This window comes from Hyaena hyaena, unplaced genomic scaffold, assembly GCF_003009895.1.
Source record: "Hyaena hyaena isolate Hyena2069 unplaced genomic scaffold, ASM300989v1 scaffold_956, whole genome shotgun sequence".
In the NCBI taxonomy this organism is placed as follows: domain Eukaryota; kingdom Metazoa; phylum Chordata; class Mammalia; order Carnivora; family Hyaenidae; genus Hyaena; species Hyaena hyaena.
Genome location: NW_024081590.1, coordinates 606,231 through 628,737, shown reverse-complemented (window position 1 = coordinate 628,737; position 22,507 = coordinate 606,231). Strand labels below are relative to the sequence as shown.

The window sequence follows — 22,507 nt, the reverse complement described above, 5'->3', positions numbered from 1 at the left end:
GAGAATGATGAGAAAGCCTGAACAGGAACACAAGAGAATCACACATGGTGCCACATTGATGTTTCCATATCTGAAACAAAAATGAAAAGGCTATTTTATGGGACCAACTTATATGTCATATTCACACTCATGCACATGAGATTATTTTTAAGGATCTCACCTCTGACACATAACCTAGTGTAATAAGAGCAAATATTTAGGGTCTGTTTTCTGAAATAAGAGTGTATGATGCAGTGTTTCAGAGCTTTGCCAGGAAGCACCTTAGGTTCATGTGAGAAAAGATGTGTTTTTATACATTCCCCCTGACTACACACACACACACACACACACACACACACACACACACACTTGTTTTTGTAGGATGCAGTATACGGTGGCTAAAAGCTAAATTTCTGAACTCTTCATACTGTCTTTCATTATATATGAGGAAAACTTTCTTTGTTCCTCGGATTCTCTGCCTGCAAAACTGTGACTAGTTGGTAGCACTTACCTACTGAAGAGGTTATGAGATTAAATGACATATTATATGCAAAAATCATAGGACGGCTGTAGAAATACCTTTAAGGGCTTATCATGGGATTTGTGGATAGAGTTTACAATAAAGTCTTAATATTGGTTATGACAGATATTAGATTTCTTTAGATGAAGATAATCAAATATATGTTTGTAACGTTAAGGAAATGATTTCCATATGACACATGGTTGTTTTCTGTTTATTAAATTTCTGTGTGCTTTGTGCACCAATTTGGTTGTGTCCGTTGTTCATATTAAAGTCAAGTCTTATATATTCAGATCATGTTTTCTGTTTCATCCTGAATGTCTTTTGAGTATTTTTTTAATTCCCAGTGAAAATGGGTCCATGAAATGTTATTATGGATATTAAATAAGCACTCATTGGTCTTAAAGGCTGATGAAAAATTGGATTTGATAGACAGGAGAAAAACTAATTTTTTCTAAGTTTATTTATTTTGAGAGAGGGGGCGCAGAGAGAAAATCCCAAGCAAACTCCATGCTGTGTGCACAGAGCCCGACTCAGGGCTAATCTCATGAACCCTGAGATCATGACCTGAGCTGAGATCATGACCTGAGCCAAGATGAAGAGTCAGACGCTTAAACTGCTGAGCCACCCAGGCACTCCTGTAGAAACTAATTTTTTTTATGTTCACTTTGACCCCATAACTTATACAGCTGAGGATTGAATGTATTGTTTGGCTTAAATTAAAAACCAACAAGAATTCTTTAGACAGTCATCATTCTGGTTTAACCAAATTCCCTACTGAAAACAAATTCTCCAGTTTCAATCCCTTCAGGAAATCTAAAGACAATTCCACAGGCCCAAGCTTGCCTTGCATTATTCCTTATGGTTTGCCTTTTCTGTAACCTAAAGAAAAGTTCAGGGTTGGGAAAGGGGTACGTTTCTATGTATAACCTGAAACAAAACAGAATAAAAGCAGAGTTTGTTTCCTCTTGTGACAACAATGTCAAGAGCATTCTCAAACTAGGCAATATTAATATGCTCACTCTCTAGATGATGTGGAGAAAAGACTTCAGTTGCAGACCAAACTGCGAATTGTTAATTCAAGAGATGGGAACCTGAGAGATGTGAGTCTGAAGCCCTGAGTTTGTTTGCAGTACTGTCCAGAAGCGACTTCAAGTGTAAAGAAATGCTTCATTTGGATGGCCAGAGAGATTCTTAGAATTACGGTGTTTGAAAGTTGGATGGGATGTTAAGAGATCATTTAGTCTAAAGATTTCATTTTACAGATCAGCTAAAGGAAACTTAAAAGATGCTGTCATTCAGTCAATCTCACAAACCATTGTCATACAAGCCCTTGTCAGAGCAAGACAAAACCTCCAGAAGTCTCCATACTCCAAACCCTCTGTGTTTTGTGTTGCTCTAGTCCATCTGGAGCTGACCTGTTTCACAACAACAGCGACAAAAGACACTCTCTACAGGCAAGACAAATTATTTCAGAATTGAGAAACTAGCTGTAATACATAAAAAAGACTGAGTTTTCTGCCAAGTCATCATTGAAAGCCCTGATAAAATGTCATTCAGTGAATAAACGGATTGATAATGAATTTGGGGAACACTAGTTACTGAAAGTTAGGGTGAAGAGGACACAACACGTGCTACTCATAGAAAGTAAAACAACCTCCTCTATTAAAACATAAAGGGTGGACCTTTAAAATAGCATTTATTTATAATAGTGAAAGTGTCTCTTTTTTCATTATTATTTATTTATTTATTTTATTATATTCCCCTTAAGTTGTATGTGGTATAACTTCTCCTTATCATCTACTCTTTCCAAATCTACCTTTGGATACCTGTAACAAGACAGAAAAAATGAAATTTGGCTGTATGCAATCTATACAAATCCAGTATATTCAATAAATAAATAGCGATTGATTATTGTTTGAGAAACTTCAGGATGCAGAACAGTGATACAAGAGAGAGGCAGAGCTGTGTAATATTACAAAGAGATGGGTTACATTCAGAGGACTAATGTAATTACATGTTATAAAAGATTATGGCCATTTCTGATAAAATCCTGGTGAAGCAGTAAACTCAGGTTAGAATCTGGACCTGGTACCTACTGTCTGATTTTTACAAAAAGGATTAATTTGCAGGAGTCTTTTGATCTTTACAGATAATGTAGGTAATAAGGTAACAAAGTGCTTGGCACATGATACCTACTCAAACATAACTATCATCATCATTATTATTAATCTATGTAAATTTTGCTTGAACGCAGATAAACACTTGTGTTATTCAGAGCTATGAATAAACTCCTTGTCTCATTTTGTTTGTCTTACTTTGTCAAGTGTCCGTGATATATGAAGAGGAGATGGAGGATTCATATCTGTTCTTATACCTGCTATTTAGCCTACTTCTTCTATTTGTAAAAATATGGGTCACTAAGAGCTCAAAATTTATTGGAGAGTGCTATTGATTTTTGTATGACAGATAATGATATAATAGATGGTAATGTTATTGGGAACTTTATGATGTACTTAACAGTCTTTAGATTGTAACAATATTAGGTCCTTGGGTACCAGGCAGTATTGTTTGTAGTCTGAATCAGAAAACACACAGATGTGAAACGTCTTGCAGTCAACAAGTACAATTAAAATTCATTTAGAAATTCACAGGAAATATATTGTCAACTTAGGTCAAGAGTTTGCAGAAAGATACAAATAAGACATTTTGGCAGGTTTACAAAGAATAAGTCCATATATAACCAGATTTTAATGTCTCTGGGAGTAACTGGCTTTCCATCAGGGCATTATTACTGCCTGAAATGATACCATTTTTAATTTAATTCCTTTTGTTTAGACAATTGTCTCTAGCTGGGAAGGCTTATCAAAAACAGATATAAATCGTTAGTTAAGAAGTCGTGAATTTATTTAGTGGCTTTTTCTAACAGGTCAAGAAGCTAGACAGAGCCGTGTTTGAAGAAAATGTTGGTCTCTGGGCACTTAGAAAACGAAAAGATAAAGTATCAAAATATAAGCGTCAACTTTGTCACAATTTTGGGAAGGTTAAACTCTTTAAGGTCCATTATTAAAAAGAAAGACTATAATCACAGTACAGTACCATGGAAATAAACCTCCTGCAATGCTGCCCCCAGAAGCAGCTGGATACTTGGATAGCCATCAAGGTTTACATAAATATGCATGCCACCAATCATAAAACTTCAAAAATTTTTAACTGTTTTTTTTTTTACCTGTAACTTACCTGTTTACCTGTAGATGCTTTTTCTTGTAGAAATGCTCAACATAAACTGAGATTAAATAAACTGATTTATACCCTAGACACTTTCCTGAGGCAAAGAGACTGCTTTCATCGCACCTGTTTGGTGCTTTTCCAAAGAGTAATTTTTAAATAAAAAAGTGAGAGATATCTAAACTCTGAAATGCAATCCTACGTTGGTTGTTACATAATATTGAAGTTTAGGGTTTTTCCCACACTATCCAAAAGCTGAGATGCATTTTAAAAACGCATTAGAAATAAATGGTCGCCTGGGTGGGCTGAGTTGGTTAAGTGTCTCTCTTTTTTTTTAAGTATTTTAAAAAATGTTTTGTTTCTGAGGGAGAGAGAGAGAGGCAGAGTGAGCAGGGGAGGGTCAGAAAGAGAGAGGGAGACACAGAATCAGAAGCAGGCTCCAGGCTCTGAGCTAGCTGTCAGCACAGAGCCCATCACGGGGCTCGAACCCACGAACCGTGTGATCATGACCTGAGTGGAAGTTGGAGACTTAGCCGACTGAGCCACCTAGGCACCCCATAAGTGTCTGACTCTTGATTTTGGTTCAGGTCATGACCTCAAGGTTAATGGGATCTGCCTCATGCGGAGCTCTGCACTGACAGCTTGGAGATTGCTTGGGATTCTCTGTTTCCTTCTCTCTCTGCCCCTCCCCCGCCTGTGCTTGCTCTCTCTCTCAAAGTAAATTAAAAAAAAAAAAAAAAAAAGAAAGAAATGATGAGGCCAATTGAAACAACACAATCAAACTATATAATATAACTTACAACAGTTAGCTTATTCTTACTCACTGTTCAATTTAGTTTCTTTTAGGTATATCTTTGGAATTCCTCCCCTGATCCTTGTTCTGTTGCCAGTAGCATCATCTGATTGTGATATTGAAGGTAAAGACGGAAGAGAATATCAGCACATTCTAATGATCAGCATCAATGATTTGGTATGTGCTTGTTTTTCTCACATTTTAACAGTTTTACATTCATGTATCCATCTGTATTCCTTGGAAGAAAGTGGAATAACTAAAGAACAAAATTTAATGAGCTACTGTTCATATTTCTATAGTTGGTATCATTATATCCTTTTAAAATAATTCTTTAGTAGACCTTTAGATTCCTACAACTATCCATTTCAGCCCAGTTCCCTTCACTAGTAAATTTCTTGTAAGCATAATTTAGCATAACTATCTACATTTCCTCACTTCCTGATGACGGTTAGTCACTGCAGAAATAGAAAAAGGGAAAATAACAGAATACAACATTAAAAAGTTGTCATGAAAAGAGATACATGGTTATTTTATCTGACTGTGTGCACATGCATATATATTATATAGGTATTTTTATACACATATAGGTAATTTGCTGTGAAGAAATTTTTAAATTTATTATGTATTTTTTCTTTTACAATATATTTTAGACTTTAGAGCAGTTTTAGGCTTGCAGAAAAGTTAAACAGAAAGTATAGAATTCCTACATACTCACTCTTCCTCTGTGCAATTTCCCCTATTATTAAGAGTTGCATTTGCATAGTACATTTGTTAAATTGATGAACTAGTATTGATTCATTATTATTAACTAAGGTCCATAGTTGACATGGGGGTTCACCTTTTGTGTTGTACAGTGCTTTGGGTTTTAACAAATGCAGTATCATATATCCACCATTACAGTATCATAGAAAATAGCTTCAGTGCCCTTAAAAATCCTATTCCTCCCTCTTTCCCTCCCCTTGAACCCATGGCAACCACCAATCTGTTTTGGTGTCTGTAATTCTAGAAATGTCATATAGTTGGAATCATGCAGTATGTAGCTTTTTTAAACTGGATTCTTTCCCTTGGCAATGTATACTTAAGGTTACTCCAAGATTTCTTTTGTGGCTTAATAACTCATTTCTTTTTATTGCTGAATAAAATTTCACTGAATGGATATACCACAGTTTGTTTCTCCATTCACTGTCTGAAGCACTTGTCTTGGTTGCTTCCCATTTGGGGCAATTATGAATAAAGCTTCTATAAACATTCATGTAGAGGGGTCTGTATGAACACATGTTTTCAACTCATTTGGATACATATCTAGGAAAATTATTTCTGGATCATATGGTAAGACTGTTTTATACTAAATTGTCAAAGTGTCCTCCAAAATGACTATACCATTTTGCATTTTTACCAGCAATGGATGAGAGCTCCTGATGCCTTGTATTCTCACCAGCGTTTGGTGTTGTCAGTGTTCTTAATTTTAGCCACTCGAATAGGTGTGTGATGGCATCTCATTGTTGTTATAATCAACAGTTCTAATATCATAAGATGTTGAACATCTTTTCATATACTTATTGCCATCTGTACATATTGATTGATGAAGTTTCTGAACTCACATCTAAACTGACATTTGTTAAAATGTTAAGTCTTATTGTGAAATATCTTTCTATTTATTTAGATCTTGCTTTATTTCATCAGCTTGATATTTGATCTTCATATAGATCCTGCTTACATTTTCTTCGATCTGCACCTAAGTATTTCATATTTATGGTGTTACTGTAAATAGTGTTGTGTTTTGAATTTCAAATTCCAATCGTTCATTGCAGATATTTAGGAAAGCAATTGACTTTTGTATATTATCCTTGTATCCTGAAACCTTACTATAATTACTAGTTCCAGGAGGAAAAATCCTTTCGGATTTTTTACACAATTATGCCACCTACAAAGATGATTTTTTTTTTGACAATAAGAGCTGTATCAACATTATCAGATGTGTTGATTTAACAGAAAATCGGTTTTTGAAGCCCCAAATGGCAAAGGGGAACCCTCTCAAATGTTCATGAGATGGGAGAAATTATCTAATATGATCCCTCCTGCCATTCCACCATCATCTCCTCCAACATGCTTATACTGAAATAGCACATGACACACTGAGAAATTCACAGTTTCACCTCTTGGACAGATATGGGAAGTTCAAGATAATATTGAACAGGGACCACGGAGGTCCCTGATTTTGCCCATTGACAAGGAAAAAGAAGTGTACACTAAATGGTAATTATATCATTTTATATTTCATGCATTTTTGACATTTTCTACATTAATTAATGCTACTAAATTAATGTTTTTGAGTCAAGATGATGATCTTATCTAATTTTATTATCTGGGCAAGGAATCAACTAGTATTAGTCCTACATTTATAAATAACTATATGTGTGTAAAGTTGCAAAAAAATGCTACTAGCAATCCAAAAGGAGAGTTTTATCTACCAGATTCATAGCACATTTTTCCTGGAAATTTAGAGGAGCTTATCTCATGAAACCACACAGCAGCAACAAGAACAAGAGCAGCAACAATGATACTATTAAAACAAAGCAAAATATGGCTGAAGAGATTAATTCACAAGACATGGAAGAGTATGTGAACTAATCAATTCCAGCGAATAGTGCCATGATAGTCTCAAGAAAGTTGTTTATAAATGTGAGATGATAAGGTAGAGGGAAGGAGAAAGAAGTCACAGGGAATTATTCATACCAACATGAATAATATTCATTCACTCAGTGTGTACTAGATGCTTGGTGAACATTACTGTGTTTGAGTCTCAAGGACACCATAATAATGGTAAATAATAATAAGCAAGTAAATAATAATCTTAAATTTATGAAATGCTTGTCATGTTCAGGTGCTTGCCAAATAAACAATATACCTATAAGAAAGGTGCTCTTATTACTTTTATTTCCCAGAGAAAGAATCTGACGCTTGGGGCTTCCAGTTTGTGTAAGTGGCAGAATACAGATATGAGCCTCTGCTGTTAACCAGCACACTCAGCTGCCTTTTGATGTCAATATCTGTGTTAGCCTATTCATGAAGCAAACATCTATTTGGAGCCTGTTATTATGGAAAACCTTCTTGTGTGGTGAAGTGGTGGGGGGTTTCAAGGTAGATATAATGACAGACTAGGTATAGAACCTCTTTTAAAGAAGCTTTCATTTGGTGATCGTGAAGTCTTGGTGTGAAGTATGCACTTCATATGGAGTAGCTGCCACACTGTCATTCAAAACAAACACACTGGTTGTGAGCTAGATTTGGGAATCAAAAGACATAAGCTGGGTTCCATGAGGAGTTGAATAGATTAGCATGGCCCTAGGAGAGAGACCATGTTGTGGGACAGTGCACTGATCTCCAGACTGTAGACAGTACACTCATTAGTAAAAGTTTTAGGAGCCTACATGTCCAGTACACATTTAGCATTTATTTACATATTAGAGCATTTCATAGTATTTTTTCATGCATTAAGAAAGATATATATAAAATAGAAGAAAACTTACAAAGGATGAGATAAAAACCACATGTAGATAGAATTCCTAAAATTTTTGTCGCACATTGCAGTGGATTATCCATTGTGACTCCACTTTTAAGACCACTGATGGACTGGTAGACATAGTCGATCTTTACTTTATAGCAAGATTGTGAGTGGTCTTGATGCAATGATGTTTAGACTATTCCTGACGAAAAGTCCACAGTGATTTGATCGTAAAAGTAACATTTAGTTAAAATATAATATTTTGAGCATTTATTATGTGTAATGTAGAACATTAAAAAATTAAGTAATAATCCATGTTCTTCTATACTTTAGAAGGATGGTGGATTCACTTGTCACTATAATACAAAATTATAATAGCAGTACATTATAAAAAGTTTCAAATACATTATCTTTTTTTATTAAAATTTTTTTAAGTTTATTTATTTGAGAGAGAAAGAGAGAGCAGTGGAGGGGCAGAGAGAGATGGAGAGAGAGAATCCCAAGCAGGCTCTGCACTGTCCTCACAGAGCCCCATGTTGGGCTAGAAATCATGAACTGTGAGATCATGATCTGAGCCAAAACCAAAAGTCTGATGCTTAACTGACTGAGCCACCCAGGTACCCACATGTACATTATCTTATTTGAGCTTCACAATACTCCATGAGGTGATAATAATAATAATAACAGTAACAATAATAATAACTTATACAAACACAAGGTTTACAACGTGCCTGTCCTGCTGTGAACACTTTCTCTGTATTAGTTTATATAATTCTTACACCACTTCTGTGTAACGGAGAAACTGAGACCTGGATCACATAGCTAGCAAGTGACATCACTGAAAATCAAGCCCAAGCAATCTAGTTCCAGAAAATATACTCATTATTATGAGGAAAAACAGGTAATAGCTCTGTTTTTGGCTATTTCAGGTCCTTTGCAGTTTTATATGAATTTTAGAATCAGCTTTCAATTTTGGGAAGTCAGTTGAGAGTCTGATAGGGATTTTGTTGCATCTATAGATAAATGTGGGGGCTTTGCCTTTTCAGGAATGCATAACAATGCTTCTGATTCATGAACACATGAACATGGGGTGTTTTTCCAGTTATTTAGATCTTCAATTTCTTTTAACAAATATCTTGTATTTTTCAGACTGTAAGCTTTGAGCTTTTTTGTTAAGTATATTTCTAGGTACTTTATGTATCTTTGATGCATTTGAAATTGTAAGTGGGACTGTTTTCTTAATTTCACTTTAAAATTGTCTGTGACTCTTAAACCAGTACTCCTTGTATACTTACCTAAGTTATATCTTACTTCCCCATACTAGTCTGTAAGTATCTTAAGGACAGTTTATGCTTGATTTATCTTTGTATCCCAAAGAATGCTTAACAGAGTACTTTGTGTACAGCGGTTTTTCATAACTAACAATATGAATTATAATAATAATTGATAATAATAAATGAATTTAAAATCAGTACCATAAGTTAATGAGAACCCAGAGCTTGTTTCAAATAGGCTAGAAGTCTTTTCTGTTGAACATCTGTTTTTTTGGAAATTTGTTATGAATCAAATGTCAGGAGCTTTTCTGATACTCGATCCTCAGTATGAACTAGTTTGAGATGTGGAATAATGCTGCATTTTTTCCATAAAAACATATTTTGGCTAAACATGACTCATATGGTTGAATTACGTAACTCTTAGTCACCAGAACAGAGGCTGGTAGGAAATATAAAGGCTGCTAGATATGGTCACATACTTTCTAGGAATGAGTCAGTATAATTACGGGCACATGAAGGGCTGTTCTTTATTATAAGTTATTATGTTATAAAATATGAATAGGTGATAACCGGCTTTACAATCTCCAATGTCCTTAACTCTCTCGCATCTCTATTCAATGGGCCTTCACAGATTCAACTTTCATCTTTGCATAGATGGCCCTCAGGTTTACACCCGTTTCATAAACTTGAGCACCATTTAATTTAAATATTAATTACAAATCTTTACTCAGAGGTACTGTACTGGCACATCGTGCATAATAGAAAACTAACTATCATCACTTTTCACCTGTTCCTGCTTCTACGTTCTCTGTCTTAGGTAACATCATTTGCATTTGCCCAGTCTATCAATGCTGAAAGCCTGGAATCGTCCTTGACACCCTTACTCCTTCATTTCATCCATCACAGATTATTCTATGCCCTTAACAACTATATAAATCATTCATCTGTTGACTTCTACTAGTATAATTTTAGATCAGGCGGTCCTCGAACATCACTGAGATTGCTTCCATAGTCTTCAGGAGGTTCCCCGCTGTATGATTTCTCTGCCACCAGAGTGCATCTGTCTTCTTTGCTGCCACTTGGTAATCTTCCCCAAATTCAAATCTGATACACTCTCTCTTCCTTTTCAAAAACTCTATAACACTTTAAAATCCCTCTCACCTAATACCTATTAGACTTTGAACTCGCATTTCATTGATTTGCTGATAAAGGTAGCCAAGAAAATAAATGATCAAATTCTTGTCAAAATTACTTTACAAACATGTCTAAATATGTTGAAAAACTGTAATTAGCAGAATAAAGAAGATTTAAATTGGTTAAAATAAATCTTAAATTAGTTCTTTTTATATCAAATTATGATGGAAGATAAAACACATTCTCTGTGCATATAATTTAGCAGCCTGAATCAGTTGCAATTTAACCAGAGAAGTTAGATTTTAAGAGGCAAGTCTTTTTGTTCTACTAATGACTTTATTTTAGTTATAAAAATAAAATAAAAATACATTACTTAAAAGATAGAGATTTTCTGAGGGAACTTATAAAAAAAGGAAAAAAAGGCCCAGCTATATGTTGTGTACAAGAAACATACTTTATACATAGACTAAAAGTAAAAAGATGGAGGATGATTTGCCATGTTAACATGTTAAATGAGACACTAGTCAAAAGAAAACTGAAGTAGCTGTATTCATTTCAGGCAAAGCATGCAGTACAGAAGATTATCAGAGATAAGTAAAGTAAGGGCATTAAATAATAATAAAGAGGCGAATGAATTCTTTAGGAAAGCATAACAATATTTAATGTTTATGTGCCTAATAACAATATCAAAATTTGTGAAGCAAAAACTGGTAAACTGCAAGAAGAACAGATAAATCCACTATTATAACTGAAGACTTCAACACCCCTCTATCAGTAATTGACAGATTCAGTAGACAGAAGATCAGTAATTCATAGAGTTGAACTGAAAAGCACTATAAAAACTGGACCTAACTGACATTTATAAAATACTTCATCCAATAACATCACAATACACATGTTGGGCAAGCTGACATGAACTGTCCACTAAGGTTTGAACATATTCTGGGTTATAAAACACATCTTAGCAAACTTTTAGCAAATAGAAATCATGTGAAGTATGCTTTCAAACTAAAACATAATTAAACTGGAAATTGATAATAAAAAGATAGACGGAATATTTGGAGATTAAACAAGATTTTAGATAACATAGGTCTCAAGAAAAATTTAAGAGTATTTTGAACTAACAAGAAAATGTACACTACCAAATTTGTTGGACACAGTGAAAGCAATGCTTAGAGCATTGAATTCATATATTAGAAAAACAGAAAGATATAAGTCAATCATTTAAGCTTCCATATTATGAAATAGAAGAAAATAGAACACATTAAAACCAAATTAATCAGAAGAAAAGAAATAGTGGGAATTACAAAATTAATTCAAAACAGGAAATTAATAGAGAAAATCAGGGAAACCAGAATCTGGTTCTTTGGAAAGATCAATAAAATTGGTAAATTTTCTCTAGCCAGGCTAACCAAGAAGATAAGGACACAAAGTACACATATTAAAAAATAAAAGAAAGGACACCACTACTATTCCCATGGATATTAAAAGGATAATAAAAGAATATTATTGTGATGGTTAATTTTATGTGTCAGTGTGGCTAGGCCATGGGACACAGCCATTCAGTCCATCAGCAGCATAGATGTTGCTGTGAAGGTATTTTTTAGATGTTAACATGGAAATTCATAGACAATGAAGAAAACAGATTACCCTTCATGATGTGAGTGATCCTTATTTGTTATGAACTGATTGGCTCTGCTCTCCAAAAATTCATATATTTAAGCCCTTAACCTCTAATGTGATGATCTTATTAGGAGGTGGCGACTTTGGAAGGTAATTAGGTTCAGATGAGGTCATGAGGGTGGAGCCCCCATGATGGGATTAATGACCTCAGAAAAGCAGAAGAGATACCAGAGCTTTCTCTCTCCACCATATGAGGCCATAGTGAAAAGAAGGCTCTCTGCAAACCAGGAAGAAAGTTCTCACCAGGAACCAAATTGACTGGCACCTTGATTTTGGCTCTCCAGCCTCTAGAACTGTGAAAAATAAATATCTATTGTTTAACTGTCCCAGTCTATGGTATTTTGCTATAGCAACCTGAGCAAACTAAGACATCATTCAATGATTTAAAGGCTGTAAGAATAAGGACTGAATTCTCCCAAAGAAGAAGGAATTCTGACTTCAGACTCATGACTGCAACATCAACGTCACTGGGCTTCCAGCCTACTGGCCTATTCTCTAGATTTTGAGCTTCCCAGGCCCCACAATCAAATGAGCCTATTCCTTAAAATACCCCCCCCAACTTCTATCTCCCCTCCCTCCCTCTTCCTCCCTCCCTGTCTTTCTCTTTGTCTCTCTCTCCTACTCCTTATCTAGCTAGCTAGCTAGCTAGCTACATCTCCTATTGGTAGTTCTGTTTCTCTGGAGAAACTTGACTAGTACAATTATAAACAATTTTATGGACACAAGTTTGATAACTTAGATGAATGCACCAATTCCTTAAAAGACACAAATGATCAAAACTCACACAAGAGGGGCGCCTGTGTGGCTCAGTCAGTTAAGTATCCGACTTTGGCTCAGGTCATGATCTGGTGGTTCATGGGTTCAAGCCCCCTGTCAGGTTCTGTGCTGACAGCCAGCTCAGAGCCTGGAGCCCGTTTCAGATTCTGTATCTTCCTCTCTCTCTGACCCTCCCCTGCTCACGCTGTCTCTCTTTCTCTCTCTCTCTCTCTCTCAATCTCTCTCTCTCAGAAATAAATAAAACATTAAAAAAACTTTTTAAAAAACCTCACACAAGAAGAAATATATGACCTGGATAGGACTGTATTTATTAAAGAAATTGAATAAAAATTAATAACTTTTTAAAATACAAAATTCCATCTCCAGACGGTTTCACTGGTGAATTCTACCAATCATTTAAGTAAGAAAATACTCTACAAACTCTTTAAAAAACAGAACCAGAGGGAATACTCACCAATTTATTCTGTGAGGCCAGTATCACCCTAATACCAAAATCTGACAATGACACTGCAAGACAGGTGAATATTTCCATAAACAGAGTTGGGGGGGGTAATACCGTAACAAAATATCACCAAATTAAATTCAATGATGTATTAAAATAATTATACATCATGACTATGTGGGATTATTCCAAATATGCAAGGTTAGGTCAACATTTGAAAATCAATTAATGTATTATAACATCAATAGATTCCAAAAAAATCATGATCTTATCCATAGATGTGGAAAAAGGATTTGACAAAATCCAACAGGGATTCATTACAAACACTCTCAGAAAAATATGAATAGAAAATTATTTAAGCAAACTGGTAGAATTCATTTGCAAATATCCTACAGGTAACATTATATTTTATGATGAGAAATCAAATACTTTCCCTTAAGATTAAGAACAAGTTAATGATGAAGGGGCTTCTGGGTGGCTCAGTCAGTTAAGCAGCTGACTCTTGGTTTTGGTTCAGGTCATGATCTCAGGGTCGTGAGTTTGAGACACATTAGACTCTGCACTCAGCACAGAGACTGCTTCGGATCCTCTATCTACCTCTCTCTGACTCTCCCTCCACTTGTATGCCTTCTCTTTCTTTCTTTCTAAAATAAGGTGTGGTATATATACACAATGGAATACTACTCAGTGATGAAAAAAATGAAATCTTGCCATTTGCAACAATGTGGATGGAACTGGAGGGTATTATGCTAAGTGAAATAAGTCAGTCAGTAAAAGACAGATATCATGTTTTCCTTCATATGTGGAATTTGAGAAACTTAACAGAAGACCGACCATAAGGAAAGGGAAGGAAAAATAAGTTGCCAGAGAGGGAGGCAAACCATAAGAGACTCTTAAATACAGAAGGTTGGGGGGCTGAGAGGGGCGGGGAAAATGGGTGATGAATATTGAGGAGGGAAGTTGGGATGAACACTGGGTGCTGTATGTCAGCGATGAATCACAGGAATCTACTCCTGAAGTCAAGACTACACTGTATACACTGTATGTTAGCTAACTTGACCATAAATTATTAAAAAGAAAAGAAAAGGAAAAAGGTTAAAACTTTTTTAAAAGAACAAGTTAATGATGTACCCTCTTATCACTCCCATTCAGCATTCTTCAGGAAGTCCTAATTAATCCAATAAAACAAGAAGAGAAAATAAAATATACTCAGAAGAATTAAAAGGGTTTTTGTTTACTGGTGACATAATTATCTTCATAGAAAATCCAGAATAACCAAAAGAACTCCTGGAACTAATAAGCAATTATGGCAAAGCTGCAGGTTACAAAAAGACAAAAGACAAAAAGATTGAAAAGGAAAACAGAGTCCTGACATTGCCCAAACTCAAGACTTACTCTAAAGCTAAAGTAATCAAACTGTGCTATTGGTAAAATAATAGACAAATCAGTAGAACAGAATAAACAGCCCCCCAAAAACCAACACTAATATAGAGAACTGATCTTTGACAGAAGATCAAAGTCAATTCAATTGGAGAAAAGATAGTCTTTTCAACAAATAGACCTTGAAGCTTTCACAAAAATTGACTCAAAGTAGATCATAGACCTAAATATAAAACATAAAACTATGTAAGTCATAGAAAATAAAATAGGGAAAAAATGTAGGTAAACTTGAATTTGGTGATAACTTTTTAGGTACAACACTCAACAGTACAGCACATGAGACAAACAAACAAAAAATAAGAGATTGGACTACATTAAAATTAAAACTCTCCTCTGAGAAAGACACTGCTAAGAGAATGAAAAATCAAGCCACAGACTGGGAGAACATATTTGTAAACCACACATCTGATAAAGGACTTGTATTGAAAATATCCAAAAAATTATTAAAACTCAAAAATAACAAAAAAGAAAAACCAGTCTAATAAAAAAAAGGTAAAGTACCTGACTAGACACCTCACCAAAGAAGATAATACACATTGGAAATAAACATAGGAGAAGATGCTCAAGATCATGTCATTAAGGAATTGTGAATTAAGACAGTGAGATAGCACCACACACCTGATGAATGACTAAAATCTGTCGTTACTAAAATGACTAAAAACAATCACACATCAAATGCTGACAGCGATGCAGAGCAACAAGTGCTCTCATTCATTGCCACTGGGAATGCAAAATGGTACAGCTATTTTGGAAGACAGTCTGGTAGTTTCTTACAGAGAAACATAATCACACCATATAATCATGATTCTAGGTAGTTATCCAAATAAGTTGAAAACGAATGTCCACACTAAAACTGTGATGCTAATGTTTATAAAGGCTTTATTTATTCCTAATTGCCCAAAATGGAAGCAACCACATCATCTCTCATCAGGTGAATAGATAAATAAAATGTGGCACATAGATTCAGTGGCATATAATTAGTGATAAAAAGAAATGAGCTATCAAGCTACGAAAGGACATAAAGGTTATCTTAAATGCATATTGTGTGAAAGAATTCAATCTTAAAAGACTACATACCATAATTCCAAGTATACACAATTCTAGAAATGATAAAACTATGGAGAAAGTAAAAAGATCAGTGGTTGCCAGGAATTGGGGAGGGAGGAAGGTAGGAATGAATGGGTGATGCAGAGAGAAATTTTAGAGCAGTGAAACTATTCTATATGACATGGTAATGGTGGATACATGACACACATTTGTCAAAACCCATAGGATTTTATAGCATAAAGTGTGAACCCTAATGCAAACCTGAACTTAAGCTGATAGGAATATAACCATATTGATTCATGAACTGTAACAAAGATACCACACTAATGCAAGACTGTATAAAGGGGAAATGATGGATAGAGGGAGTGGATATATTTGAATTGTGTCCTTTTTTCCAAGTTTTCCTGTAAGCCTAAAACTGTTTTTTAAAATAAAGTCTATTAAAACAGAGTAAAATTTATTTATTCATTCACTCATTCATTCATTCATTCATTCAAAAATAAAAGAAGACTAACAGTACTTATTTTATGGCTACATAAATTTTCCAAATACAACATCCCTTTGTATGTACAACTAGTTGCTGGGGAGGCAATAATTACATTTCCAAAGATATATTCCTGGGAAGAATAAGATTAATAACCCACCCTCTTATTTTTATGGGGCCTCATGATATTGGGTTCTTCATGAAAGACTGAATTGTTCCTGGCTAATATCCACTGACAGGAAGATTCATCATGAGAGAAAGGAGTCTTGACTGGTTACCTGGACCCAATACTGACAAGATACTTATTATTGTTCAAGATATTTGTTAGGGAAGGTTTACTTTGGAAAAGAGTGTAAGGATTGGCATCAAGTTAGATATGAGTACCCCACCATTGTAGATCTCTTTGGAGACAATTCTGGGCATACAGGAATGAATTAAATAATTGTAAATTTGGGACTCAGGCCCGTGCATGGTTGGAGCTTATACACATATCTGGATGAGCAAGAACATCAGACTATGCTGCACTAATTTTGTGTGTTGATACCTTTTATCTGCAATATAAATTAAAACAGAAAGAAAAAGCATAAGCAGAAAGCTATGGATGGATCATGTAGTCCTGTTTTCTTTACATGGAATTTGGAAGGAGACATAGTCTGTTTGCACTGAATAAACTCTCTACATTCTTGGGTAATAAAGAAAACTGAAAAGAGAGATTTATACAAATCTAACAAATGGAAATAGAGCTAGTTTAGTTGGAAAATTTTTAAAGATGTGACATTCTGATTACTCTCAGTCTGCTGAAGCAGGTCATACCTGTTTTGAAAACTACTATGATCTCATTACATACAACAAAGAACTGATATTATGTATGTTCTAACCTTCATAGTGGGTTTTAACATGTTGTTTTAGATGATCACACAATGGAGGCTAAAGGTATATGTATCACTGGCATTCATGATTTAAAATGTACTGCTGGGGTGAGATGACAGGTTGAAGCACATTGAGATGGCTAAAGTTGGGCACCTAAAACCTTACCAAAGTATAAAACAGAAAATCAAATTAAGGAAAAGATACTTTTTTATGCAAAAAAGTTATTGAAAACTTTGAGCCCCCAAAAGAGAAAGATCTTTCAGGAACCCACATGACAGCAGCATATCCTAAAACAAAACCCCTCCAAAAATGGTAATATAAGTGGTGTAGTGGATTGAGTGGTGGCATCCCTTAGGATCTGTGTACCTGGGACATATGAATGTGATCTTATTTGGAAAAAGGCTGTTTGCAGATACAATTAAGAAACTCAAGGGATACCAGGGTGGCTCAGTCAGTAAGCATCGGACTTTGGCTCAGGTCATGATCTCACTGTTCCCAAGCCCCGCATCGGGCTCTGTGCTGACAGCTCAGAGCCTGGAGCCAGCTTCAGATTCTGTGTCTCCCTGTCTCTCTCTGCCCCTCCCCTGCTTGCTCTCTGTCTCTGTTTCTCTCTCTCTCTCTCAAAAATAAGCAAACACCAAAAAAATTTAAAAAAGAAAAAAAAATCTCAAAATGAGATCAGTCTGGATTGGGTGGGTCCTAAATCCAACGACAAGTGTCCTTAGAAATGAAGAATAGAAGAGACAAAGGAAAAGACATATGAAGACAGAGACAGAGATTGGAGTTATGCAGTTACAAGCTAATGAATACCAGGGATTTCTGGCCACCTCCAAAAGCCAGAAGAGAGGCATGGAACTCTGGCAACACTTTGATTTTTGATTTAGGTCTCCAGAGAATACATTTTTGTTGCTTTAAGCTACACAGTTTGTGAACATTTGTTAAGGCAACTATGGGAAACTCATATCGATGATGGGAAAGGTGTGCAAAACTCTATAAAAGATCTCACTAATAACTCCACTCGGAGAGAAGCAGTGGAAATGTCTGCTGGGGAAAACCAAGTGAAGTGGATAAAGGACACCCTGAATATCATAGTCTCTATCAAAAGCGAAATGCTTCACTCTTGATTGGAAGGGAGCCTTGAAGGCAGAGTGACCACTCTCTTTCCAAGAAAGGCAGCTCACCAAGCCCCTCAAGGGACTTGAAAAAGAAATATTATGGAACAAACAATACCATGACCTCACCTACAAGTACTGAGAAGAGACAGTGTTTTCTGATAGGTGAGAAGGGACATATAAGGTCAAATAAATATCATCATAGAGGAGCTCCCTGTAAACGTAAGATGAAAACAACATGGCATGGCATGGCAACCATGCAGAAATATCACAGACAGTAATGAGTCAACTTATGAATTATTATTCCTGAAAATTCATCAAATGGAAGGGTAAAATAACCTATGATAGAGGAAAATTTCCCCCCAAATGGCTGAAAAAATGGAATTAACAGATTAAAGGGGCATATCATGTACTATAAAACATTGATATAACATGATTGTCAATGAGTTATATCTTGGTAAAGTGACTGAACTTCAAGAGAAAGGAAGAATAATTCAAGCATTCAGATAGAAATGGCAAGTCAATTTTGGGAAAATCAGAGTCGTTTCAGATTTTCATTATCTAAATAAAAAGATAATGAAATAACAGTCACAAACTTCTGAAGGAAAATGTGACGCAAGAATTTTATACCTAGCCAAGTTATTGTTTATGCATGAAGTGCACAGACAGAAAACTATCCATCAATGTCAAACTGCAGGGGAGCAGAGCACTCATGAGCCTTTTTTAAAGAAGAAGTAAAAGAAACTACCAGTCACAAAATCCAGCTAGCCAAGAGAAAAAAGGAAACAGGTCAATTGATGAGCGTAAAATGTACTTTCTTTTAGGATTAGAGTGGTCTCTCCTTTCTCCGAAATATATTGTATTCTTTTTTTTTTTTTCATGGTTCTTACTACTATCTGAAATGTTCTTATCTGTGAGGGCAGAGACTTTCTTATAAATCACTGTATCCTCAGTATCTACAATATTACCCAGCACAGAGTAGACTCCTCAAAAATATTAACTGACTAAATGAATGAATATACTTTACTATATTTACATAAAAATCTTAAATGTTATTTTCAAATTATAGTGTGAACATGTTGCTATACATGAGTGAAACTGTAAAACTTATACGACTTACAGTCTTTACCACATTGACTGTACTCATGACTTCTCATCACTCCTACTGATATTAGAACATGTAACCTACCTAATATCTTGCTTATTGTTGCCGGACCAAGCAGTGTTTACAGTTATGCTGTCAGAGTAAAGCACTCCTTTCTGATTCCATATGATACATTGTTCTACCATACTTGGTTATATTTCTTTGCCTAACGTTTTTCTTCAGTAAATCTTTATCTTTGTTCAACTTGTGACTACCCCACTTCAGCTCACTATAATTTCTAAATATAGTCAATATAGTACTTGGTCCCCTCATATTCTTTCATTAATAAAATTTGATGTGTCCTAAAGTTGAAAGTGATATATAAAATTCAGGCAAGTAGTAAGGCAGTTAGAAAGTAGATTATGTAAGCACTGATGATATTTGGCACATTTTTAATTGCTCATTGTCATACTTGTAAGAGGGAATATAATTATTACTGTCTATTAACATTAACACTAGTGAGTGATTAAAAGCTCCTTAAAAGATCAATGTGCATACATTGGCAGGTTTGCAATAGGTTTTCCAGATCGGTGTAAAATCTCAATCTCTGTTCCTTAGTGGTTCAGTTAAACATTCATTAAGCATCTGACAATTGCAATCTTCCTAGTCAGAGATGGATCTCATACTCTCTAAGAGTTCTAGTGACTGAAGGGAAAATCACAATTTTATTTTTAATTTTTTTTTAATTTTTTTAAAATATTTTTATTTATTTCTAGGATAGAGAGAGAGAGAGACAGCGTGAGCAGGGGAGGGTCAGAGAGAGAGGGAGTCACAGACTGAAACAGGCTCCAGGCTCTGAGCTGGCAGTCAGCGCAGAGCCCGAAGCGGGGCTCGAACCCACGAACCGCGAGATCATGACCCAAGCGAAAGTCGGACGCTTAACCGACTAAGCCACCCAGGCGCCCCTACTTTGGCTTGTTTCTTGAGGAAGCAAGTCCTGGGGGCCAAAGTGACTCTGTGCCTGGTCACCTCGAGCCTAGGTCTCCATAAAGTAGGTTGTTGTCATTGCCTGTCGTGCTCTTCTAAGCCAAGGCCTTGCACTCNGCAGGGGAGGGTCAGAGAGAGAGGGAGTCACAGACTGAAACAGGCTCCAGGCTCTGAGCTGGCAGTCAGCACAGAGCCCGACGCGGGGCTCGAACCTTTAAAAAAAAAAAAAAAGGGGTGCGCCTGGGTGGCTTAGTCAGTTAAGCGTCTGACTTTCGCTTAGGTCATGATCTCGCAGTTTGTGGAATCACAATTTTAATAGGGCTTTGAAGAATGGTGGGTCTTAATGAGGCAAATGAAAGAGAGTAGAGGACTACTTGAATCAACCTTGGACTTCAAGCTTGGAATTGAACCTTGGACTTCAATTCAATTTTGTATACACTTATGAAATGTCTGTTGGGGGTTGTATGGAAGCTCTTAGATAATGAACATAAGTATAGAAAGATCAATCTGGCAGACTGGGTTCCAATCCTGTGAAGTTCACAGTTTTGTCATTCTACGAGGCCAGCATTACCTTGATTCAAAAACCGGACCAAAAAAACAAAACAAAACAAAAAAACAAAAACAAAAACACTTAAAAGGAGAATTACAGTTCATTATCCCTAATGAATATGTATGCAGAAATTCTCAACAAGGTGCTAGCAGATTGAACCCAACAGTACATTAAAAGAATTGTTCACCATTATCAAGTGGAATTTATTCCTAGGCTGCAAGCGTGGTTCAGTATCCTCAAATCAATCAACATAATACATCACATTAATAAAAGAAAGGATAAGAACCATATGATCCTCTCAATAGATGCAGAAGAGCATTTGACAAAATACAGCATCCTTTCTTGATAAAAAACCTTCCAGAAAGTAGGGTTAGAAGAAACATACCTTAACATCATAAAAGCCATTTATGAAAGCTCCACAGCTAATATCATCCTCAGTGGGGAAAAACTGAAAGCTTTTCCCTGAAGGTCAGATACATAATAGGGATGTCCACTCTCACCATTGTTGTTCAAAATAGTACTGAAATCCTAGCCTCAGTATCAGACAATAAAAAGAAGTAAAGGACACTAAGATCAGCAAGGAAAAAGTCAAACTTTGACTCTTCACAGACGACATGATACTCTATGTAGAAACCTCAAAAGACTCCACCAATAAATGACTAGAACTGATACACAAATTCAGCTAAGTCACAGGATATAAAATCAACATATAGAGATCTGTTGCCTATCTATACACCAATAGTGAAGCAGCAGAAAAAGAGAAACCAAGGAATCAATCCCATTTACAATTGAACCAAACCGTAAGATACCTAGGTATAAACCTAACCTAAGAGGCAAAAGATCTGTACTCTGAAAACTATAGAACACTTTTTAAAGCAAGATTCCAAAGGAGTAGGTGGGACTAAAATAGCCCCCAGCAGTTGGATAAAGAAGACACTTTTCTAAGTAGGGGCAGTGAGATGAATGCTAGAACCACAACATGATTACAAAGTTTGTAATATACTCCCATGCACTAAAGCATGTACTCCCATGCTTTTGTAGCTATTTAGTGAAAATTACTATTTTGGTAATTTTTACTTTTTAAAAGTTTATTTATTTATTTAGAGAAGGTGTTTGTGTACAAGCAGGGGAGGGGCAGGGAGAGAGAGGGAAAGACAGAGAATCCCAAACAGGGTCTCAATCCCACAAGCCATGAGATCATGACCTGAGCTGAAATCAAGAATTTAACTTAACCTGAACTCCCCTATGATCCAGCAATAGCACTGCTAGGAATTTACCCAAGGGATACAGAAATGCTGATGCATAGGAGCACATGTACCCCACTGTTCATAGCAGCACTCTCCACAATAGCTAAAACATGGAAAGAGCCTAAGTGTCCATCAATGGAAGAATGGATCAAGAAGATGTGGTTTATCCATACGATGGAATACTACATGGCAATGAGAAAGAATGAAATCTGACCATGTGTGGCAACATGGATGGACCTTGAGGGTGTTATGCTGAGCGAAATAAGTCAGGCAGAGAAGGACAAATATCATATGTTTGCACATATAGGAGGATTAGGAGGAAATTAACGGAGGACCATGGGGGAGAAAAAT

General features: G+C 35.8%; 1 protein-coding gene across 1 annotated transcript in view; it reads left to right on the top strand.

Moving 5' to 3' along the window:
• IL7 (interleukin 7) overlaps positions 1-22,507 on the top strand; it is a 55,731-nt gene that overhangs the window by 1,903 nt on the left and 31,321 nt on the right. The window contains exon 2 of the mRNA XM_039221184.1: positions 4,564-4,697. Coding sequence (XP_039077115.1) covers positions 4,564-4,697 — 134 coding nt within the window. The remainder of the gene's footprint in view (positions 1-4,563; positions 4,698-22,507) is intronic.